Source organism: Neomonachus schauinslandi, chromosome 12 (genome assembly GCF_002201575.2).
Source record: "Neomonachus schauinslandi chromosome 12, ASM220157v2, whole genome shotgun sequence".
Taxonomy (NCBI): Eukaryota; Metazoa; Chordata; class Mammalia; order Carnivora; family Phocidae; genus Neomonachus; species Neomonachus schauinslandi.
In genome coordinates, this window is record NC_058414.1 from 99,784,083 (window position 1) to 99,805,464 (window position 21,382).

A 21,382-nucleotide genomic window follows, 5' to 3' on the forward strand; every position below is an offset into this window, starting at 1 on the left:
TACAGAGGAATTTTATCTTGAACCTACCTTCTCTCTGCTTGTCCCTATATCGGACCTCACCATCTGGCCTCCCCTTCATGGTTTGGAAACCAGCACCCAGGATACCAAGAACGAAGTATTCTAAAGTCAAAGCCAAAGTATCTGTACCTCCACTTATTGGCGGGAGAGAGTCCACTCACGATGGGCAGCGTCGGGCCCTGCCCGCGGCCACCCTCTGGTGGCAGCAGCCCGCAACTGCGTCAGCGTGAGTGAAGCGCGGGGTACTGCAGCGCCCCCTGGCGTTAGTCCAGGAGACGTGCGAGGGCACAGGAACCCGACCAGGTGAGCCTTCCTAGGGCGCGCGCGCTGGGTGCCGCTGCGGGGTATTTAACTGTGAAGGCACTGGTTGGGCGGGGGGGATTGCACCTAGGAGTCTTAAAGTCTAGTATGCATGAGTGTAGGTTCGTGTATATTTTTCGTGTCCAGTTACTTGAACCCCGTGTATCTGTTGTGTAAAATGTGTGCCGTTTGTGTGTGCGCACGCGTCACACGTCGGTAGGTTGGTGGTGGGGAGGTCCGCGCCTCCAGTGCAGGGCGGAGTCCTCACGGAGGCGTGAAATTGGTTTGGAGCAAACACATTACGGAAAGCAATTACCGGGGAGAAGTTCTGGGCTCGCGGGACCCGCAGCCAGGAGGCTAGGGAGGAAGCTCCCTGGCTTGCAAGAGTGACTGTGGATGTCTAACCCCCGAAAGGACCTTCCTAACACGGCCTGCTAATGGCAGAACGGGTGAGGCTGGGCCACAGATATTGCCCACTCTACATCGTCTTTCTTCCCTTACTGCTATCCTCCTTAAAAAGGCATCCTGCCGAAGATCCAGTACTCTCAGGTATGGTCAGAAATCCTTCTCCCTTCTTACCACTTTGGGAGAGGCAACCACCTCCTGTGAAGTCTTCCCAGGTCCCTGCCCCTACACGCCCTCAGGTCCTGCTCCCACATGTCTTTTGCATTCACTTAATTGCCCCTTGTATTTCAACTAGTGATTCACACCCTTGTTTTTCAGACTAGATGGGAAATTCACTGAGGGCAGGAACTGGTCTCGTTCACAGCTGTAGATCTAGTGCCTAAAACCTGGGACTCAGGAGGCGCAAAATGAATGATGTGGATGGGATTAAATAAAGTTTCCATCAAAGTGCAAAACAACTCTCTCAGGAAAGTCATCCCCTCGAGAGTCAGGATTCTCTTAGAACAGAGCTTTCAACATCTTTCACATGCCAACGATCCCATTTATATCCCCAGACCTGACCTTGTCTCTGAATTCCAGATTTCTAGATCTAAACGACCTTGTAACATAGCCTCTTTGAGATGTGTAATAGACAGCTCCGACTTCATACCTCCCAGAGTGACCGCCTCATTCCTCCCCCACCTGCCCCTTGCTCATCTTCCCCACCTTAGTAATTAGCACCACCATCCACCCAGTTGTTCAGCCCAAACACTGAGAGTCATCCTGGATTACACTTTCCCTCAGCCCCCACATCCAGTCCATCAGCATGTCTCCTCCAGTCTCCAAACAGGGTCCCAAGTCTCGCCTACTGCTTCCCCATCTCCGGGGACTCGACTTCAGCAGGAGCCCCCTAATGGTCTTTGATTCTTCCTGGCCTCTCCCCTCTCCCCAAAGCCATTCAGAGATCTTTCCAAACCTACATCAGTTCAGGGCACTCCCGGGCTCTTCCCCACTCCACTCACGGGCCTGGGCCTCAGGTCAAATGTCACCTCCTCCAAGAGGCGGCTTCCCTGTCACCCAGTCTCCAATAGCTCCAAGCAAGCTGGCAATCACCGTGTGAATTCCTCAGAGGGCTTAGCACTGCGGCACCTTGCCGCCCATTTGCTTAGGGTCCCCTCCCCCTAGAAGGTACTCCGGGGGGGACTGGAGAGCCAGGCCTGTGTGCGTGGCACCTGGACCACAGGGGCACGTAAGCCCTTGCCCAACATGGGCCATGGGGCATTCTCCCAGGCCTCTGCCCCCGGACAAGACAGGCTCTCCGGGAGAGGCCCCACACGGTGAGGGGAAGTGGCACATGCGCGAGCCCCGGGGAAATCGCTGCCCGACCCCTGTCTCGCATCCCCTGCCTGTGCCGACTTCCCCACCGCCGCTCCCAACCCGCGCGGGCCTGGGGCCTGAGCGCTCAGGACTTAACCAGCGTCGCCAGAGCCGAGGGGCCGGGCCTCCGTCTGGCGGCCCCGTCCTCCCGTCACGCCCCACAGGGCGGGTCAGCCCAAGGCCCGTGAGGCCAGGTGAGAACCCCCGGGGCCCACTCACCTCCGCCCCGCTTCTCCTAGGCTTCTCTCTCCAGGCCCTCTGGGGCTTCGCGCCCTGCCAGCCCCGCCCCCGCCGCCTGCGTCCTCCAGGCCCCGCCCCCGCAGCCTCGTTCCCGAAGTTGGCGGGAAAGTTGTGAACACCGGCGCTTGCGCACTCTGGGGCCCTGGGAAACCTGCCCGGCGACCCTTGACGTCACGGATCACAGTGCACTTGATTGGCTGCTCTGCGACACTGGTCAGCTCCGTCTTTCTACTGTGGTTGCAGACCGACTCCTGCGTGCTGACCACCTGCAAGGTCTTAAAAAACCTGGCACTGCAAAGACCCTCAGGGACTCTCTCCTTTCTTGTCTTACGGATGTGAGCAACTTGAGCCCAGAGAGGGGAAGAAATTTAAGTTCCACAACCGAATGGCTGAGCCCCCGGACGTAACGCTCAGCTCCGCTCCTGCTGCCACAAAGCTAAGTCCAAGAGAGGCAGGAACCAGGCATGCGTCCGGTGCTCCCTGACCTACAGGACAGGCAGTAGCTAGAGTTGTTTTTTCCAAACCTGAAACTTCCACTCTCACCTGAACCACGGTTACCCTCCCTGGTGGCTGACACCTGCACCCACTTTTCACTGGCCTTCTTGCTCTTCACCTCACCTCCCTACCCCAAGGCTGCCTTTCCCATCCTGTCCCACCATCCGCACTGCCTCATTCCTGCAGCAGCTCTTCTCTACCCAAGCCTGTTTGCTCACCCATCCTCTGGCTGGTTGTCCTGACATTAACTCACCTGGTGGCCCTTGTGCCACATCATTGCCTGGGGCAGCTCAACAGCTGGTAGATGCCAAAGGGGGAGGATGACCCCGCTGGCGCCATGGGGCAGATCGGGGTGAGGGGGCCCATAAGTCTGCCCATCCTGAGTCCCCTGAGTGAGCAGCTCAGAGGAAGGCCTGCGGGAGACAGCACCAAAAAACACAGGCCTGCAGATTTTTAATGCTCATACAGGGATCGGATGGGCTGGAGGGGTGCCTCAGACCACCAAGAGGAATGCCTCACTTGCCACGAGTGCCAGTTGTCTCTCTGTTAGACATCACCTGGCTGCATGGTCTGTCTCTCTCTCCTGGGTGGGGATGGCAGCATCCACATCTGCCCGAGGAGCTGGACCTCCTGCTGACAGAGCCACCTCGGCCCGAATCAGTTCAGTTCAGTCCTGGGTTGGGGGTGCGGAGAGCCGCAGACTGGAGCCCCCTGGGGCATCTGCTTTCAGGTCTCTCAAAAGGCAGTGGACAGACATCTGGAAAGAGAGGTGTGGATTCAGAGAGGTCCCAAGGTCCAGGAGGCTGGCTGGTTCTGCCCAAGGCCCTGCCCCCAACTCTTCTCTTGCCTCCTACCCATCCCTCTAAATGCCCACAGAACCCGGCACTCACCTAGTAGAGCACGTCCTCAAAATCCAGCTGTAGGTAGCGGAGCAGGCGGGATGGCAGGGGAAGGCGGGGCAGGGCGTGGGGCAGGCAGGCGGCCAGGTGAGCACGGAGCGCACATCGGCTCAGATGCTGCAGCGATCTGGGCTGCCTCACCAAGGCGAAAAGGGAGGAATAGAAACGGTGGTGCTTCTGGGGACAGAATGAGGGGCTCAGTGAGGCAGCCTTGGACAAATGGCACCCTTTCCTCCCAAAGTGGACTGGCGGGGGGCTGGGGGGAGGGGAGGCTGGTGGCCAGCAGGTGTCTACAGGAGCCTCTAGAAGTAGTGTTTTGGGTGTTCACTCTGTGTGTTTTCTTCTTCTTCTGGGACATGAACGGGTCTCTGGGTCGTTTCTCTGGGGCAGGGTAGGGGACCCAACAGAGCTTCCCTGTAGGCAGTGGAGTCCTTTGGGGCCAGGCTGAGTGAGCGTGGTTCAGGGTCTTGGAATCTGACCTGCAGTATTTCAGGAGGCACCAGGGCCACGGCCTCCTCGGGAAGCTGCATGATACTGTAGGTGTTCATCAGGACCTCAATGGTCCTCGGAGACTCACACCAGCGCTCCAGCACCTGGGGGGGCAGAGATGCATCAGCGCTTCCGGGGTTCCCCCACGCTGCAGGTCCCCAGCCGATCTGCACAGGATGACGAGACAGCGATAGAACAGCTGCTGTGGGCTGAATTGTGTCCCCCCCAAAATATGTTGAAGTCCTAATCCCCAGGACATATAAATCTGACCTCTTTAGAAATAGGATCTTTGCAGTTGCGATGAAGTTAAAATGAGGTCATCAAGGAGAGGATTCATAGAGAAGGGAAGAGGCCGGCAGAGACCTGGTGGGATCAAGTTGGAGCCAGATTCATTCTTTCACGTCTTCATTTAGTAAATATTTACTAAGGGCCACTACAGGCCGAGCCCTGGGGACCTAGCAGTGAGGATGACAGACAGGTCCTTTCAGCTGGGAAGGTCTATTTCAGTGGGAGAAAATAATATCAACACATAAACAACCACAGATAAGCCGTTACAATGAAAAATAAGTAGGCTTGGGGACTGAGTGTGTTGGGAGGGTGCTGTCCTAGATGGGTGGTCAAGAAAAGCCTCTCTGAGGAGGTGACCCACTGCAGGGGAGGCTGAGCCATGCTGGGGGAGCAGCCTGTGCCAGAGACTGTCCACATGGAAAGAAAGACAGCCTCAGCCGGCCTGGACACACAGATGCCATCATACTCGTGTCTGCAAGTACTGGCTAGAAGCAGATGCGTGCTTCATCCACTCCATCTCTGGCTGTGTCTCAAGCTATAGGCAGTGGCCACAAACCCTTTATAAAATCTGAGAACGGCTAAGTACTATCTTTCTGGCAGCATTCCTGTACATGGCAACCCTCTCCCCACATACACTTGCATGCAGCATTGGGGGCTTTAAAACCCCCTGCCTACAAGGAGCCCCACCGCCTGGCAGGCTGGGAGTGTTGCATGGGCTGGCTGCTGCTGGGCCGGGGGAGCAGGGCCCCTGGGGAAAGCATCTCACACACCCGGAGCCCCCTCTGCTTCTTGCCCTGCAACTCAGCAGTGCTCACTGCGGCTGCCCCATCCCGTCTGCCCGGAGCGGGTCTCTGATTTACTCCTCCTTAGGTCTAGGAAAGAACAGGCAGGTCACGTCTATCTGCTGTTCAGGAGGGGTGTCTCTTGCCTCCCAGCCCACGTTGATTCCTTCCTCTGTCCTCTGCCTGGAATACCTATGCTTTCCTCCTCCTCCATCTCCAAGGCCTGCCCATCCCAAATCCCCTCTGCTCCAGGAAGCTTCCTGCGGCTCTTCAACCAGCACCTCTCTCTCCCTACGTTGGCATAATGCCCAGCAGCTTTCCCATACATTATTTAACTTAGAAGAACATGAGCTAACTCTAGGTTAGGCCCTGTTGAAAGGGCTTTACGTGTATGAGCTCAGTTCTCATCCTAACCCTATGAAGTAGGCACACTCTTATGCCCCTGTGTTACACACGAGGAAACTGAGGCCCGGAGAGATTAAGCAACTTGCCAAGGGTCACGTGGCTGGTGTGCCAGGCTCCGGAGCCTGCGCTCTTGGGCGTCACTTATGCCGCAGCTACCTCACCATAGAACAGTGTCTGGTGGTGGTCAGGGCTGTGCTCACTCCCACTGTTACCCACGGGGCTCCTACAGCTTTTTATCACTGTTCGCTAGAGGCTATAATTCATGCAAAGAGCATGCGTTCAGAGCGTTCCAGTGACTTGCCTATAGTCACAGGAACAAGCATCAGACCAGACCCTGGCTCCAGGTTTCCTGAGCGCCCAGTGGCTCCTGGAGAGCTGGCTGAGGCTGGCAGCGATCACCGATGACTCCTTGCAGGGAGACAGGCACCTTAGCCAAGCGTGGAGCAGCTGTGGATTGCAGGAGATGGAGGCAGACTCCCTCCTGAACTTTTCCATCACCTGGGATGCGGCACCCAATCGAAGGGGAGGAATGGGGCACTTGGCTGTGCCGGCCCCCTTGGTCCCTAAGGCAGGGCAGATCGGGGCTGGGGGCGGGGGCGGGCAGTGGGGTCCTGGGAAATCCTTCTGCTGCTCTGCCTCCTCCTCCCACCCCCTCCCCAAAGGGGAAATCATTAGCTGTCAGAGCCACCATCAGATTACAGGGAATTGCTCGTCTCCTAATTATCTGGTGTTAATAGGAGATTAATTAGTGTTAATTGTTGATTTTCTTGTATTTTCCCAAAGGGGAGACCAATCTGCCGAACTCTCGGGCTGTTTAATTATTTGGTCTTGCTTAGGAATCTAGACAGATGCTTCTAGGTTTGTGAGTGGAGGCGAAAGGCAGGGACAGGAGAGGAGTGTCCAGGACCGGGCAGGGCTGGACAGTTCAAGCCCTGAGATGGCGCAGAAGGATCTGCCCACAGCCTGCTACCCTGTATCCGTTCTGACCCAGCTCCTCAGAGAACAGGGGTCCCCATCCCAGTCCCAGCACCCTTGGACATTATATGGCCCCCTCCAGATACGACGCAGTATGGGACAGGGCCCCCTGTGAGGGCATCTAGGAGCACAGGTCTTCAAGTTGAACCCACTTTGGGAATATGTTAATAAAATGAGATACAGCCAGGAAATTGACAGTGAAAGGCTTTTTCTCTGGTGCCAGGATAGCAGCTGCTGGTCTGGGTGATGCTAAGCTCTCAGAAACAAGGACTATGTCTGTCTGCAAAAGGTCAGGAAGCTTTGAACCTCATGACCCAGGCTCATCGCTCTGCCCTGGGGGAGCCTCTCCTGTGCAGATCCACTGAATGGATCCCACTGCCAGGCTGAGCTTCCTGCATGTTCCTCTCATCAGCTCGCTCCCCGGATGAAGAAACAACTCCCTGATGCCCACATCAGTCCTGGCTCCTGTCTTTTCAGATGCATGATAATCTGACCTCCTGCGCTCAGGCCACCTTCAACACACACGCATACACTTGTGCATGCACACATGCGTGCATATGCATGCGGGAGCCCGTGTATGCACACGTGCATACATACCTACACACACACACCCCTCCTGCCGGTCTCCGTCCTTGCCTCTGCCCCCTTTGGGGCTTTGCTTACTTGATGAAAGAAGAACTTACTCGTGTGCTCAAGGGTTGGAGGCTGCATCTGGAGTGAGTGGGAGCAGGTCTGCGTCTCCCCTCCCCTCACCCTCACGGCCCTCCCTCTGGCCCCAGCCCCATACCTTGGGGAGGGCCCCAGGCCAGATGCGGACAGCACCGTGGTTGAGCAAAGCTCGCACCGTGTGCTCTGGGCTCTGGGCCAGGGCCGCAGCTGGGCCCTGCAGAGCATAGTGCAGGGCCGTGTGTCCCCCATAGTCCATGGCGTTGGTGCTGACGCCGTAGGATAGGAGCAGCTCCACGATGGCCGCGTGGCCACGGCGACAGGCCAGGTGCAGGGGCCGTCGCTTGTCCTGGTCAGCAGCATCCGCATCGGCTCCGGCTGAGAGCAACAGAGAGCAGAGCTGGAGGCAGCTGGCGGTGGTGGCCTCAGCGTCGGCAGGGGATGTGCAGCGGACGTCACAGGCAGCCAGCAGTGGGGTCCAGCCTTCGGCATTACGGGCATCAGGGCATGCCCCCCGTCTCAGAAGCAGGTCTGCCAGCTCCACACGGCCCAGCCGGGCGGCCACATGCAAAGGGGTCTCCTCCTCCTCCTCAGACCGACCATCCACTTTCGCCCCAAACCTCAGGAGCAGTTCCGCACACCTGGGAAGGGCGAGACGGTGGTGGGGAGGAAAATAGGGCCCTCCACTCCTACCAGTCTGAGCAGAGCAAACCTGGGGGCAGTTCTTGGGCGGCTCCTGCTTCTGTCTGCCCCTCCCCTTCCATCCTGCCGGTCACTAGTCATCCCAGCCGCGCGCTGCAGGGTCAGCAAAGCCTTCTCTTCAAGCCCACGTGCTCCCTGCAGGAGTGGTGCCCTAAAGTCTTCATGGGGGTGAAAGTCACGTGCAGCCCTCAAGCAGTGAGAACAGGAGCCCTTCTGAGGGCTCTACACGAACTGACTTGTTCCATCCTAGGTCCCATCCTAGGTTCCATCCTAGGAGGAAACTGAGCCCCGAGGGTGTGAGGACCCGGCCCACATTCACGCAGCTAGGAAGTGGGGGGGGCTGGCATTCGGGCCCAGGGGGTAGCAGGGCAGTTGGAGGGCTGTGCACGCTGAGGCTGGTGGAGGAAGCGGGACGTGGGGCCTGGCTGTGGGTATGGATGGAATTGGGGGCATGGGAGAAAGAGCAACAAAACCAAAATTGGCCAGCCAGATTTGCTCCAAGACGGCCCTCACAGAAGGTCGTGTGTGCCTGTAAGAACGTGAACATGGAAATTCAAGGCGAACGGAACTTAGCCTCTTGGAGCTAGTGTCCGCATCTGAAGAATGGGGATACTTGCTAATACCTGGACCTAATGAAGTTGTGAGCAGCACAGTGCCTGGAAAGACCATGACGGCAGTCCTTGGCAGGGAGGGTGGGTAGTGATGGATCATGGGGGCCCATTGTATTATCCTGCCCACCCTTCTATATGTTTAAAATTATCCATAATAATTTTTTTAAAGATTTTATTTATTTATTTGACAGAGAGAGAGATAGCGAGAGCAGGAACACAAGCAGGGGGAGTGGGAGAGGGAGAAGCAGGCTTCCCACCGAGCAGGGAGCCCGATGCAGGGCTCAATCCCAGGACCCTGAGATCATGACCTGAGCTGAAGGCAGACGCTTAATGACTGAGCCACCCAGGCTCTATCCATAATAATTTAAAAAAATACTTCTGTTTACGCGGGAAAGGAAAGAATGATTCTCACTGGGTGTGGTCTCCATGAGGCTGGGCTAGAACATGGCCAGAACCAAAAATGCGGGATTGTATAGAGCTGTGTTGTCTGATACAGGGGCACCAATCACACACGGCTATCGAGCACTTGGATTATGACAATGTCTAATTGAGACAGGCCGTGAGTGTTAAAATACACACCAATTTTGAAGACTTGGTACAAAAAAGAGAACGTAAAATATCTCATTAGTTCTTTATGTTGACTACATGTTGAAGTGGCAATGTTTTGGATATACTGGGTTAAATAAAAGATATTATTAAAATTAATTTCACCCATTTCAGAGATATTTGTACACCCATGTTCACCGCAGCACTATTCACAACAGCCAAAATGTGAAAGAAAGCAATCTAAGTGTTCATCAGCTGATGAGTGGATAAAATGTAGCATCTACAGACAATGGGATCTTATTTAGCCTGGAAAAGGGAGGACATCCTGACACCTGCTGCAACATGGATGAACCCTGAGGACATCGTGCTGAGTGAAAGAAGCGATCACAAAAGGACAAATGCCCTGTGATTCCACTCATATGGGGTACCTAGAATAGTCAAATTCTGGAAACCAGAAAAATGGTGGCTGTCACAAGCTGGAGGGAGAGAGGAATGAGAAGCTTTTGTTTGGTGAGGACAGAATTTCAGGGTTGTTTTTTTTTTAAGATTTTTAAAAAAGATTTTATTTATTCATTTGATAGAGAGAGCACAAGCAGGGGGAGCAGGAGAGGGAGAGGGAGAAGCAGGCTCCCTGCCAAGCAGGGAGCCCGACACAGAACTCGATCCCAGGACCCCGGGATCATGACCTGGGCCAAAGGCAGATGCTTAACCAACTGAACCACCCAGGTGCCCCAGAATTTGTTTTATAAAATTAAAAATGTTCATGAGAAGGATGGTGGTGATGGTTACCTGACAATGTAAACCTGCTTAGTGCCACTGAACTGTGCCTTTAGAAATGGTCAAGATGGTAAATTTTGTTATATGTATTTTACCAGAATTAAAAAAATTAATTTCATCTTTTTCTATTTTTTTTAAGATTTTACATTTAAGTCATCTCTACACCCACTATGGGGCTCAAACTCACAACCCCGAGAGCAAGAGTCCCACGCTCTACTGACTGAGTCAGCCAGGTGCCCCATTATTGTTCATTTTTTTGATAAGGCCACTAAAAAATTCTAAATTACATACGTGGCTCACATTGTATTCTATTGGGACACACTGGGATAGAATACATCTTCGACCATAATAAGTCAATGGAGTCTGCTGAAGGATGATGAGGTTAACAGGAGGTTAACCAGCTCATGATGAAAGGGATAAAAATTTGGCACCATTCCAGAGCAAGATGTGAAATTTGTCAGGTGCGCAGTCTGTAGAGGGAGGGTCTCTATTGCATGTACAGTTAGTTCATAGATCTGCCAAGGGTCCCTTTGCCAGGATTCCACGCTCATCAAAAAATTGAGTGAGGGGGTGCCTGGTTGGGTAAGCGTCTGCCTTCGGTTCAGGTCATGATTCCAGGGTCCTAGGATCGAGCCTCGCATAGGGCTCCCTCTCAGCGGAGAGCCTGCTTCTCCCTCTCCTGCTGCTCCCCCTGCTTGTGCTCTCTCTCTCTCTGTCAAATAAATAAATAAAATCTTCTTTAAAAAATTGAGTAAGGACTCGTCCCCCAAGTCTCCCTACACATACGGCATAATTATTTGGGTCATAATAAAGGAATTTTCCCTACACTAAATAATATATTGAAACATGGGTATATCTATCAGTTTCTTGTGAGTTTAGTTAGTTGAGTTCCATCCCTAGGCCCATTTATCTGAGGGTACCCACCAACAGGGAAATGCTAGACCTGTCCACAGGGATCAATGCAAGCCCTAACTGGGGGCTGCTCTCCTTTCCTGGACTGTCAGCTCCCTGAGGGCAGCATTATGCCTCAGTCACTGCTGTACCTAGCACAAGGCCTGGAACACAGGATAGACTCAGAAAAATTAACACTTTACAGTATACCACCTCCCCATAATGGATCCAGACAACTTCCCAACACAGGCTCTGCAGCTGGGTCCCTGCCACAGTCCTTTTACACCCCGGGGAAGCAGAAACTGTCCCAAGTACAGGCCGTTCCAAAGTTCCAGGGCCAGTGGTAGGAGGGTTTGGGGGGTAATCACATCCTGACTCCCCACCTGAGCCGAGCTCAGCAGGCCTGCCAGCCCCTGACGGGCTCACTCGTCCTCCCTGAGGTCATGGCTCTGCCCGCCCCCAAGACTAGAATGGGGGCTGGACTGGGGGTCACTCACTCAAGGGTGCCGGCCCCCTGGCAGAGGTGCAAGGGGAGTTTTCCATCCTGGTCGGGGATGCTGGGGTCGGCTCCGGCCACCAGCAGCGCGTGGACACAGGCAGCGTGGCCCGCGGCACAGGCTTCGTGCAGGGCGGTGCGGCCCCCAGGGGCGCTGTCAGGCCTTGCTCGCCGCCTCAGCAGCAGCTGCAGAACTTCCGTGTGGCCCCGGCTGGCGGCCACGTGCAGCGGGGTGGTCAGCTCCTCTTCGTACGTCAGAGACCAGAGTCCTAGGGAGAGAGGGGACATGGGCCTCAGACCCTGGAGGGAGGCAAAGAACGGCCAGGCAACAGGGGAGATGGGCAGAGGCTGGGAAGAGGGAGCCCAGAGCTCCGCCCCCAGCCTCCCCTCTCCCTCTCAGATGCCCCCCCGGTGCCCCTGGCCCGTACTCAGAGCGCGGATGTTGAAGCGGAAATCCCTCCATCGCTCTGGGTCGCTGGTATCAAAGATGGAATCCGGAGTCAGGCCAGTGCTGGAATCGGCGAGGATGTGGGAGACAGAGCCCACGTCCCCGGCCAGCACGGCCTGCCAGAAGGCCAGGGCAGGTCCCGAGGCCGTCCGGGTGACGATGGGTCCCGGGCCAGACTCTGGGTGCTCAGCAGACCCTCTGTTGGGCTTCTCCACCAGCCTGGCACAGAGGGCGTGTCTGTCACTGGGGGGTTCTCCCTGCTCCCTGCATTCTTCTGGGGACCAGCTCATGAGGACAGAGTACGAGCATGTGGGAAGAGGAGTGGGAGAAGGAGGGGTCAGAGGCAGAGAGAGGAAGAAGAGGAGGGAAACAGGGACAGAGGGCGGGAGAGGGTCTCTGTGTCCCTGAGTGGAGCCTGACCCGGCCACGTGGTTCAGCAGAAGCTATTCTGGGCTCCACATGACTTCACTCCCAGGCCAAGGCTTAGGCAAGCCTCTGGGTAGGGGAGAAGTAGCCAGGCGCTTCTCCTCTTCCTCAAGCACTTGGTAACTCTGTATCTGACAGGGTCAGCCCAGGCCCCTGGCCCTTAGCCCTCCAGCCCCAGAGTCCCTCACCCCTCTGGTGGCTGCTCCAGCGAGGCTCGGCGGCCCGGGACTCCAGCAGCAGGTCGGCTGTGCTATGTGGGGGAAACAGCTCCTGTAACCTGTCCAGGGCTCCGGTGTACAGCGCATTCTGCAAGGCCATGTCACGGCACAGCAGTGGCGACCGCCGAGTTGGCTCCCATGCTGGGCAGGCCTGGGACCCCCAGACCCGGCAGGCCAGGGCCGAAGGAAGGCACCCCACACGGCGTCCCCAGCGGGGAGGGGAGCTCCTTCTCCCAGGCATAGCCAACCTCTGGGAGAGAGGGAGCCGAAGCAGCAGGACGCAGGGAGATGCCGCTGAGCTGACCGACTGGTCAGGCAGGCACCGGGCCCGAGCCAGGCAGAGGCCTAGTGTGGGAGGGGCAGCGAGTGCACGTAGGCCATGCTGTAAATAGCCCCAGCTGTCCTAGCTGCCCGTCCCAGGGAAGGCGGCCTCAGGCTGGAGTGGGCATTAGGGAGGAGCTGGAGAACGGAGTGAGGCTCGAGCCCTCCAGCCCTGAGTTCACCCTGGAGTTGACGGCCCTCAGGGTTGAAAGGGATCGCCCAGATGGTGGTAGCCAACCTGCAATTTCACAGGTAAAGGAACATGGAGCCTGGGTGTGGAAAGCGATTTGCCCAAGGTGTGACAACTTGTGGCAGATCCGGGACTAGAATGGGGGTGGGGGTGGGGAGTGGGGGCTCTCAAGCTGCCATTTCATACTCTTCGTCATCTATCCTGTGCTTCACCAAGCCAGCCTCCAGCGGCCTGGGCTCTGATCCCAGATGGAGGGCATGTGGGTGCTGGGCGATTTTTCCTGCCCTCCCAAATTAGCCCTGCACCTTCCCCCTCCCAAACCCAAGGAAAGGCTCCACAGTAGTGATGAATGGCAGAAAAGGCCCCACTCCATGAGGCTTTCCTTCCAGGTGTTCTCTGGAAGACAGACTTCTGCCTTGGGGAGAGAGGGCTCGGCCACAGGCAGCAATAGAAACTCCCAGTGCCCACCCTGGGTGCTGACCCCCCCCATCTCCCACCCCTACCTGCCAACGTTAGAGGGGTCTCAGTCAGGGAGTGAGAAGGAGAAAGTGGTTCTACCCATTCAGGCACATTAAGATAACGAGACTACTTTCATTTGGGGAGATAAACAGGAAAACAGGGAGGAAGAGAACTTAAATCCCAGCCCCTGGGTGGCCCACCACGGGCCCTGGGCCCGCTCCAGCCCTAGTGGTCTCCTTTCATCTGGCTCCCATTGGCCTCTATGACCTGCAGAACACACCTTAACTTTTATTCACACACTCTTTACACTGCTTCTTCTGAGAGAGCTCTGGGGCTCCCAGCCCTCGGTGGCACGACTGTCCCTTGCTCCCTGAGCTCTCCTTCTCCAGCACCCCAACTCTTCCTTCCCCAGCAAAGGGGACCCACAGATGAACTTCCACCCGGGGGCAGGAGGCTGTGTCCCATCCACTCCCTGAGGGACAGGCTCTGGGTCAAAGGAAGGAGAGCAGAGCTTGGGCCGGTGGGGCGGGGGGGGGGGCAGGCATGTTTCAGAAAGGCACGGAGACCACTCAGAGAAGGCACTGGCTCTCTACCAGGAGCCCTTGTTCTGGCCACCTACTACACCCTTTCTCCCTAGAACCTTCCTCTACCCCACCCCGCCGCTGCCTAAGAGTCCTCACCCCACTGACACCCTTTTGTAAGGATAATCAAACCCTGGAGTACCAGGGACCTTGGAGGCTTGTCCAACCTCTCCTTGTTTTACAGGTAAGGAAACTGAGGCCCGGAGACAGGAAAGGTCTGTGCAAGATCACACAGGGAGTTCCCACCGAGGTGGGGCTAACACCGAGGGCTGCTGACTTCCAAACTTGTTTTTTTTCTTTTTCCAGACTTACTGTAGACCTTCCTTTTCCTTTCTCTTTTTCCTTCTTTCTTTCTTCTATTTTTTTTCTCTCTTAAAAACCCCAAGGAGGAAGAGAGCTGGGGAGCCAGGACAGGAACCAACAGGAGATGAAGACATGGGTGAGGGTCAGAGGACAGGGCTCTGGGGCCTGAGGGTGAAGGCTGTGAGTGGGTGAGGACGGAGGGCCAGCAGGGGTGGGGCGAGAGGGGGAGGCTGGGCACAGGCAGGGGGCGCGGAGCAGGGGCGGGAAGCACGGAGATGGACAGAGAGAGCTGCTCCCCGAGCTGCGTGGCCGTTTATGCCTCTGCCACAGGCCCTCCACGGCTGGGAGCCGCCCAGTCCCCCTGCCAACCTCGGGCACCCTGGCCTCAACCATCACTTCCTTTTCTTCTTCTCCTTCGCCAGCTTGGCTTCCTCAGCGTCCTGGTCCTTGATGAGTTTTAGCCTCCTCTTGCCCAGTGGAGTCTTGAAGTACCAGTCCTGGTGGGAAGAGGGGGGGAGGCGGGAGTGCATTGGCTCCACCCCGGCTTCTGCCTCCCGACCTTGCCCTCCCCTTCCCACCGATGTGCCCTCCGCGGCAGCAGCCGGTTCTCCTCTCTTCCCCGGCTCATCCTCTCTTCCCCGGCTCAGGCGTCCTGCTAGAGTCTCGGTTTCCCTTGCTCTCCACCAAATACTCCAGGCCACGGGGTCAGCCATTGTCGGGGGCAAGCCCTCTCTCCATGGCCATCCTGTCACACATGGGGCACTGGTGGGCAGCGACTGAGGTGGGGGAAGTGGGTGTCCGCTGGTGCCAGGACCAACCACGGGCTCTTAATACCCAGGTGGCTCTTTCGGGCTCCGGCCCTTGAGGACACCAGGTAAGCTGGTCCTGCCCACATGTCCTTCCCTGTGATTTCCTGTCCCCTTCCCAGCTAAACTCCATGGGGGAGCAGAGGGAGGGGTCTAAGGGGGGCTTCAGAGGGCTGACTCCCTGGTTAGTGCTGGCCCATTACCCTCCCTCCTGGCCTCCCCGCTATGCCCACCCCCGAAGCCTCACCTTCAAAGACTCCTCCTCCTCCCGGTACACGGGCTCCAGCTTGGCCAGATGCCCCAGGAACTCTGAGGCCACCAGGGGCTGCTTGGACAGCTGCAGGACCCGCCGCTCGGTCAGCACTGAGTGGATGGCTTGGAGAATGTGACCGGGGGTGTAGCCATCAGACACCTTGGCCAGGGCACTGATGTCTAGGTTCTGGGTCACCTGGACCCCCTGGGCCTCTATCATCTGCCTCCAGAGCACTGCAGGTGTTGGGGAAGGACACAGGGCAGGGAGAAGCAAGCAGTGAGGGAGAAGCAACCACCTCTATCTGAAATGAGGTCTGTGCTTCTGGAGAGCGGCTCTGTGCACATCAGTGCCTCCCCTCCCAGGAAGATGAGCATCATCCTGTCCACTGAACACGAGGAAGTGACACTCGGAGGACTTATGTGGCCTGCCCGTGTCCACGGAGCCAGGCCAGGACCCAGGCCACCGGGCTGCTTGTCTAGCTGCCCTTTCCTGCCATGGAGGCATGGTCTCAGAGCAGAGTGGGGAGGGGAAGAAGGGTGAGGAGGCTCTGGCAGGGGTGGTCCCTGGATCCCTTGTCCGGCTGCCCTCACGTCACAGGGCCTCACCGTAGCGACAAGCGTAATCAGGCCGCGGCATATAGAGGATCCGTTCGTAGGTCCGGCACAGCCCCTTCATCTCTGCCAGATGCGGCTGGTCAGTTGTCCCTATCAGCATCACACGGTCTCCTGGGCCCAGCAGTCGCAGGGCTTTGGTGAGATCCTTCTTTATTCGCTTTGGGTCCATCTGCTCTGGGGAGATGGGGGAGAGAGACATGTGACTTCTGTGGGCTTCTGAGTTCTCTCGGAGCACATGCCCACACTCAGCCTCGCGTGGACACTGGGGGTGACACAGGCAGGAGGCCAGTCCTGCTTCCAGGATAAGGAAAAGGCATCAGGAGGACAGGGAACTTGTCCAAGGCCCCACGGCAGACGAGGTTTGGAGTTGACTTAAACAAGCCCAAGCCGGCCTTGCCCATGGCTCATGCTGCTACCCAGGTCCCCACACCTCCTTCTCTTCTTTTGGGACCCTCTTATAGAAATTCTTCTCGGCATTCCCAATCCATATCACAGAGGGCTGTAAGAGTCGAGCCACCTGGACAGGTCAGAGAATAAAAACCTGGTGTCAGATGTCCCTGGGCAAGGGTCACCTCCCCGTCTGGTCCAAGGGCTGGTCTTGGAGCTCGGCCCCCATTTCCCACGTGCGGCCCGTCCCACCTCTCAGCCTGCTGGCCCTCCACCACACCTCCGTGGGAACAGAATCTCTGCCCTCCCTGCGTGGGGAGGCTGCATATTAAGCCTCAGCTCTACCGTGAAAGAAACTGCTCTGCTCCCCACTTCCCCCCAACCTCCCCCACCCCCAGGGCTTCAGGAATCCACAAGCTCCTAGCAGGGGTTGGTAGGGAGACCTCACCAGCTCCTGAAATCACACCAAATAGGCAGATGGGTGACCTCCTAAGCATAAAGCCCACCCTGCTCTGTGGGCACCGCCTGAGCACTAGAAATGCCAAAGTCGGGGGACTCAGACCTTAAAGACGATATGAACTATCATCTGCACCCCCATCTTGCCAGGATATTTGCCCTGCAGGTTGCCAGGTGACAGGTCAAACAGGTTGGCACCAGTTTCTGTGCACACGGCCTTGACCAGCATCTTCTTCCCCATGCCAGAGGGGCCCACCAGGAGGATGGAGCGGATGAGGGGAGCCATGGAGTGTATATCTGGGGAGCCTGAGAGAGGAAACAGGGGCCAGAGGCAGGCAGTAGGCCGGTAAGGGACCGGGCTGGAAGCCACTGTGTAAGGTGAGGCCAGAGGCCCAGGGCTGGGTGGGATGAAGTTCGGACCCCAGCCGCGCTGCCATCCCCCGGTGTGTGAGCTATCCCCTAGGCAGGCACGCTGAGAGAGGCCGCCCAGAGGACTTCCATCGGCTCCCCAGGTACGAGTATAAAGAGCTAGATGCAGGAAGGAGCCTTCTATCCCCTTCCAATGACCCTTTGGTTTTCTGTACCATCTCTTTCCACTTCTGGATCATGAAGGGGTAGAATTAAAGGACCTATGACCAACCACTTCAGAAAGATCCTGGTCTTCCAGGATGGGGACAGACTACGGGATATCACTTGGGGTTGGGTGAGGGGCCGGAAAAGTGGACTCCTCGGTAGGTCAAGAGTTCACATGACTTCTGGGGTGGCCCAATCTGGGTGTGACCTCCAGCAGGGCCTGGGGAAGGCAGGAGGAGTCCAGCATAGATCCATGGCACAGGGGACATGTCCACCTCAGCCACCCTGACACGCACCCCGGCTCCCCCAAGAGCCACGGGCCAGAGTGGCTCTCCCCGCTCCCCAGGGCATCTCACCAAGCCGAAGCACCCCATACAAGGCCACATTCTGTCGTATGTCAAACAGGGAAGGCATAGGCAACTTGTTTGCCAGGTTCAGAATGGATCCAAGATAGAGGTAGTCACCTGGGGGGACAGGTGAGTGGCACCCACTGGGGCAGGGCCAAGAGAGAGCCACTTGAGGAGAGGGCTCACTGCAGAGGGCGGAAACCAGCCACTGCAGAGGGAGCAGGCGCTGGGGAGGGGGGTCTCACCGATGTAATCTTTCAAGGCCACTGTCTCGCTCTTCCTTAGAAAGCCAAAGACCACGAGCTCTTCAAACAGAGAGTCCACGGACCTGCAGAGGACAGCACGAAGGGGGCGCCAAGGACGAAGGGAAGTGGGGGCAGAGATGAGTGGCGTGATGCTACAGGCTTGAGTGCGGAAATACCCATAGTGACAGCCAGCACCAGAAGGCACAGCACCAATCCACTGGCCCGGCAGTGGGTGCTCTGTGGGTTGAGTGGGGCGTGAGAAGCAGCAGCGCCCTCTGACCCTCCCTCCATCAGTCTGCACATGGCCCCAAGTTTCACCATCAGAAACCCAGTCATTTGGGCGACATATCCCCCCTCTTTCTAGAAATCACATTTCGTGTACACACTCCTGGAAGCAGCTGACATCATCGTGCTCGAGACTCACTTCACCAAAGAAGTGACTAGGCAGGGACCACTGGCAAGTTCCTCAAGGCCCCAGAGTGGCATCCAGGGGGAGATGGCTTTGGTAGGGACAGAGCTGATTAAGGCAAAAGGCTGGAGGGGGGAACAGGAAGGAGGGAGCACTGAGGACAATCCTCCACTCACATCTTCCTCTGCACTATCATTTTCAAAGCATTTTCTCAGGCTTCTATTTGATCCTCACAGCTATCTTGTGCGTTTGGCAGGGTGGGTACTTGGTTAACGAGGACAGGGAGTCAGAGAGGTTAAGTGACTTTCTCCAGGCCACACAGCAACAGAACCAGGACCAGAAGTCAGATCGGTCCTGGGCCAGGGTTTGCTCACCACCCACGATAAGGTAAAGGGTCTGCTACCTGTTTGGGGTCAGATCTTTTTCCTTCTTCTTCTTCCCAGTCTTTTTCTGGTTGGAAACAAGCACACAGGCAGTTGTCCTCTGGTCCTTGCCCGCCCCCCGCCCCCGCACCGTGTGCACGTCTGCGTCCCAGCGTTCACCCCTCATCTTGCCTTCGGATGCTTCAAGGGTCTCCCCTCCTCCCTGTCCACGGCCAGGCGCAGGGTCTTCAGCTCTTGACGCATCAGCTCATCCACCTGGGGGGACAGCAGGGAGTTCGGTGGGGCAGCCAGCGGCTGGAGAGGACAGGAGGGAGGGGTGAGGACTGGGACGGGGTGGACAGGAGGAGAGCAGCCTCAGAGAAGAGTGAGACAAGCCCAGGGAAGGCAGCAGGGGTGCCCGCCAACAACCTTCCTACACACCCTTCTGGGACCTGCAGGCTTTGCCCTTCTCCCCCTGCCCCTGCCCCTGTACCAGTCCACACCCAATGCTAATCCATAACCTGCTCATGCAGGAGCCTAGCCCTCGCCTGGCATCAATGTGGGGAGAAGCTCCAGGATGGAGTCGGTTGGCTTTCAGTTCAAGCCCCAGACCCACCCTAAAACCTGTGTGACATGAGCAGGTTTATCATTTTCCAGACATCAGGAGAATCATGGTGCCCACCTCAGGGGTGTTGGAAAGGTCACATGATCTAAGGCTCCCAAGGTACACCCAGCAGCCACACGGCAGCAGCTCTTGAAGGGTGGATGGGCATGATGGTGGGCATGACCCTGGCTCAGAGCCCCTCCACGCCCCAGGGAGAGAGGGACCAGAGAGACGCAGAGGATGATGGGGACCGAGATGGACCAAGGTGGAGCTAGAATGACACAGAAAAGGCAGCACAGAGAGGCTGCTACAGAAGAGAGGCAGTCCAGGGGCTTGAGGGGAAGAGCCCGAAGCAAGGGAGGTCCAGGGAGGGGGCGGGGGAGGGCCGCCAGGAGGCCCTGAGCCAGCTCACTCACCTGTATCCGGATCTCCTGCTCTACTTCCTTCCTCTTCTCCATCCAGAGCGTCTCGGGGTCAAAACTCTGTTTCGGGTATATACTCTCATACTGGTTCCTCCACAGGTCTAACCATGGCGAGACGGACAGAGGAATGAAGTTCAGAGTCCCAGGGCACCCACATACTCACACACACTCGGCCGGGAACCTGACCCAGCCTGGTCCACCTCTCTCTTGCTCTGTCTCTTTGCACCTGTCTGTCTGTCTGTCTGTCTCACACACACGCATACATGGACCAGGAACCTGACCCACGCTGGTACCTCCATCCTCACAGGGCTGTCTGGCCCTGCTTCTACCCAGACCACAAAGGCCTGACCCCAAGGCCGAATCCGCAGGATTCGGATCAAAGGCATAACTCCCCCCACCCAGGGAATCGCACTCCACACTTCTGTCCCCTTTGGCATTCTCCCCTTGGCCTACACATCCACACACCCACACTGCCACCACCTCACTATCCACAGAGCATGTGTCCACTTTCCCCAGGACCCAGGGTCACCCTAAGGCCCTCACAAGGCCTGGACGGTCTTCCCCAGCCCCCTCCCGCCTTACTTATGTACTCCTCATGTCCGGCATTAATCACAGGTATAAATTTGGATGGCCACACTTTCAGCATTGTGTCTGCTTCCTAGAATAGAAACATCCTTTGATCTCGACCCCCTCATGGTCTCTGACCCTTACTCTCCTCAGACCAGCCTCCCACCAGGAATCTCCTCAGACTCTGTTCCCCCTGCCCACTTGGCCCACACCAAGTGGGTGTTTACCCCCTTCCTGGTCTTCTCTTTCTTCCCTTTCTTCTGCTTCCTCTCTTTTTTTTCCTTTTGTTTTTCCTTGTTTTTCTCTTGGTCCTTTTTTTTGCTCTCCTGGATCTGTGCCTCCAGTTCCATTTTTACCTGTGACCAATGATGGAAGACATTTCAGAGAAGACCAATGGGATTCTATAGGAGCAAAAGAACCCAGGCCTGAGACGGGGGTGGACTGGGGTCACTCATAGGGTCCAGATAGTCAAGAGTCCAGAGACCTCACTGGGGTCCAAGAAGAAAGAGGTGATCCGATGAGAGCTGCTGCTCTTTCTTGGCCCATGGGGATTTGAAGTCACAAAGAGACTCACCAGACATGCTGTCTCTCCCTGGCCAAAGATGTCTTCTCCAGACACAAGCACTCCCTACCCCCCCTTGCAGTCTTGCTAGCTCCATATATTTCCTCCAACACATCTGCCTCCGCTGAGACTGACCTTTCCCCCCCAACCTTACTGCCACCCTCAGTTTACACTCAGGACTGTCTGTAACCTCAGAGCCCACCTACCACAGAAAGTCTCCTGTCTCCACCTATAGGGTACCTGTTCTGGAGTCTTGTCTGCAAAGATCAGGTAGGATCCACCTACAGACTCATCTGGATAATCAGGGAACCGGCCAGTAAGGGCACTAAGTAAACACAAAATGGTCAGAGAGATGAACAAATGGGTGGATGGATGGATGGAAGGGTGGATGGATGGATGGATGGGTGGTTGGATGGGTGGGTGGATGGATGGATGGGTGGTTGGATGGGTGGATGGATGGATGGATGGATGGGTGGTTGGATGGGTGG

The 21,382-nt window shown here is 56.7% G+C and overlaps 2 protein-coding genes across 2 annotated transcripts in view; both read right to left on the minus strand.

Annotated features, from left to right (window-relative positions):
- Positions 1-3,704: 3,704 nt before the first annotated feature.
- On the minus strand, positions 3,705-12,736 carry ASB10 (ankyrin repeat and SOCS box containing 10). Its single transcript, XM_021692977.1, has 5 exons — positions 12,404-12,736; positions 11,343-11,610; positions 7,440-7,959; positions 4,193-4,306; positions 3,705-3,890 (listed from the first exon to the last, which is right to left on the minus strand). The coding sequence occupies exons 1-5, from the start codon at positions 12,672-12,674 to the stop codon at positions 3,705-3,707; spliced, it is 1,359 nt and encodes a 452-aa protein (XP_021548652.1). The 5' UTR covers positions 12,675-12,736.
- Positions 12,737-14,679: 1,943 nt separating this feature from the next.
- IQCA1L (IQ motif containing with AAA domain 1 like) overlaps positions 14,680-21,382 on the minus strand; it is a 29,025-nt gene continuing 22,322 nt past the window's right edge. Inside the window, 13 exon segments of the mRNA XM_044920184.1 lie at positions 14,680-14,784; positions 15,341-15,579; positions 15,952-16,129; positions 16,391-16,477; positions 16,910-17,109; positions 17,733-17,840; positions 17,969-18,051; positions 18,781-18,827; positions 18,920-19,015; positions 19,760-19,866; positions 20,348-20,423; positions 20,560-20,688; positions 21,135-21,219. Coding sequence (XP_044776119.1) covers positions 14,680-14,784; positions 15,341-15,579; positions 15,952-16,129; positions 16,391-16,477; positions 16,910-17,109; positions 17,733-17,840; positions 17,969-18,051; positions 18,781-18,827; positions 18,920-19,015; positions 19,760-19,866; positions 20,348-20,423; positions 20,560-20,688; positions 21,135-21,219 — 1,540 coding nt within the window.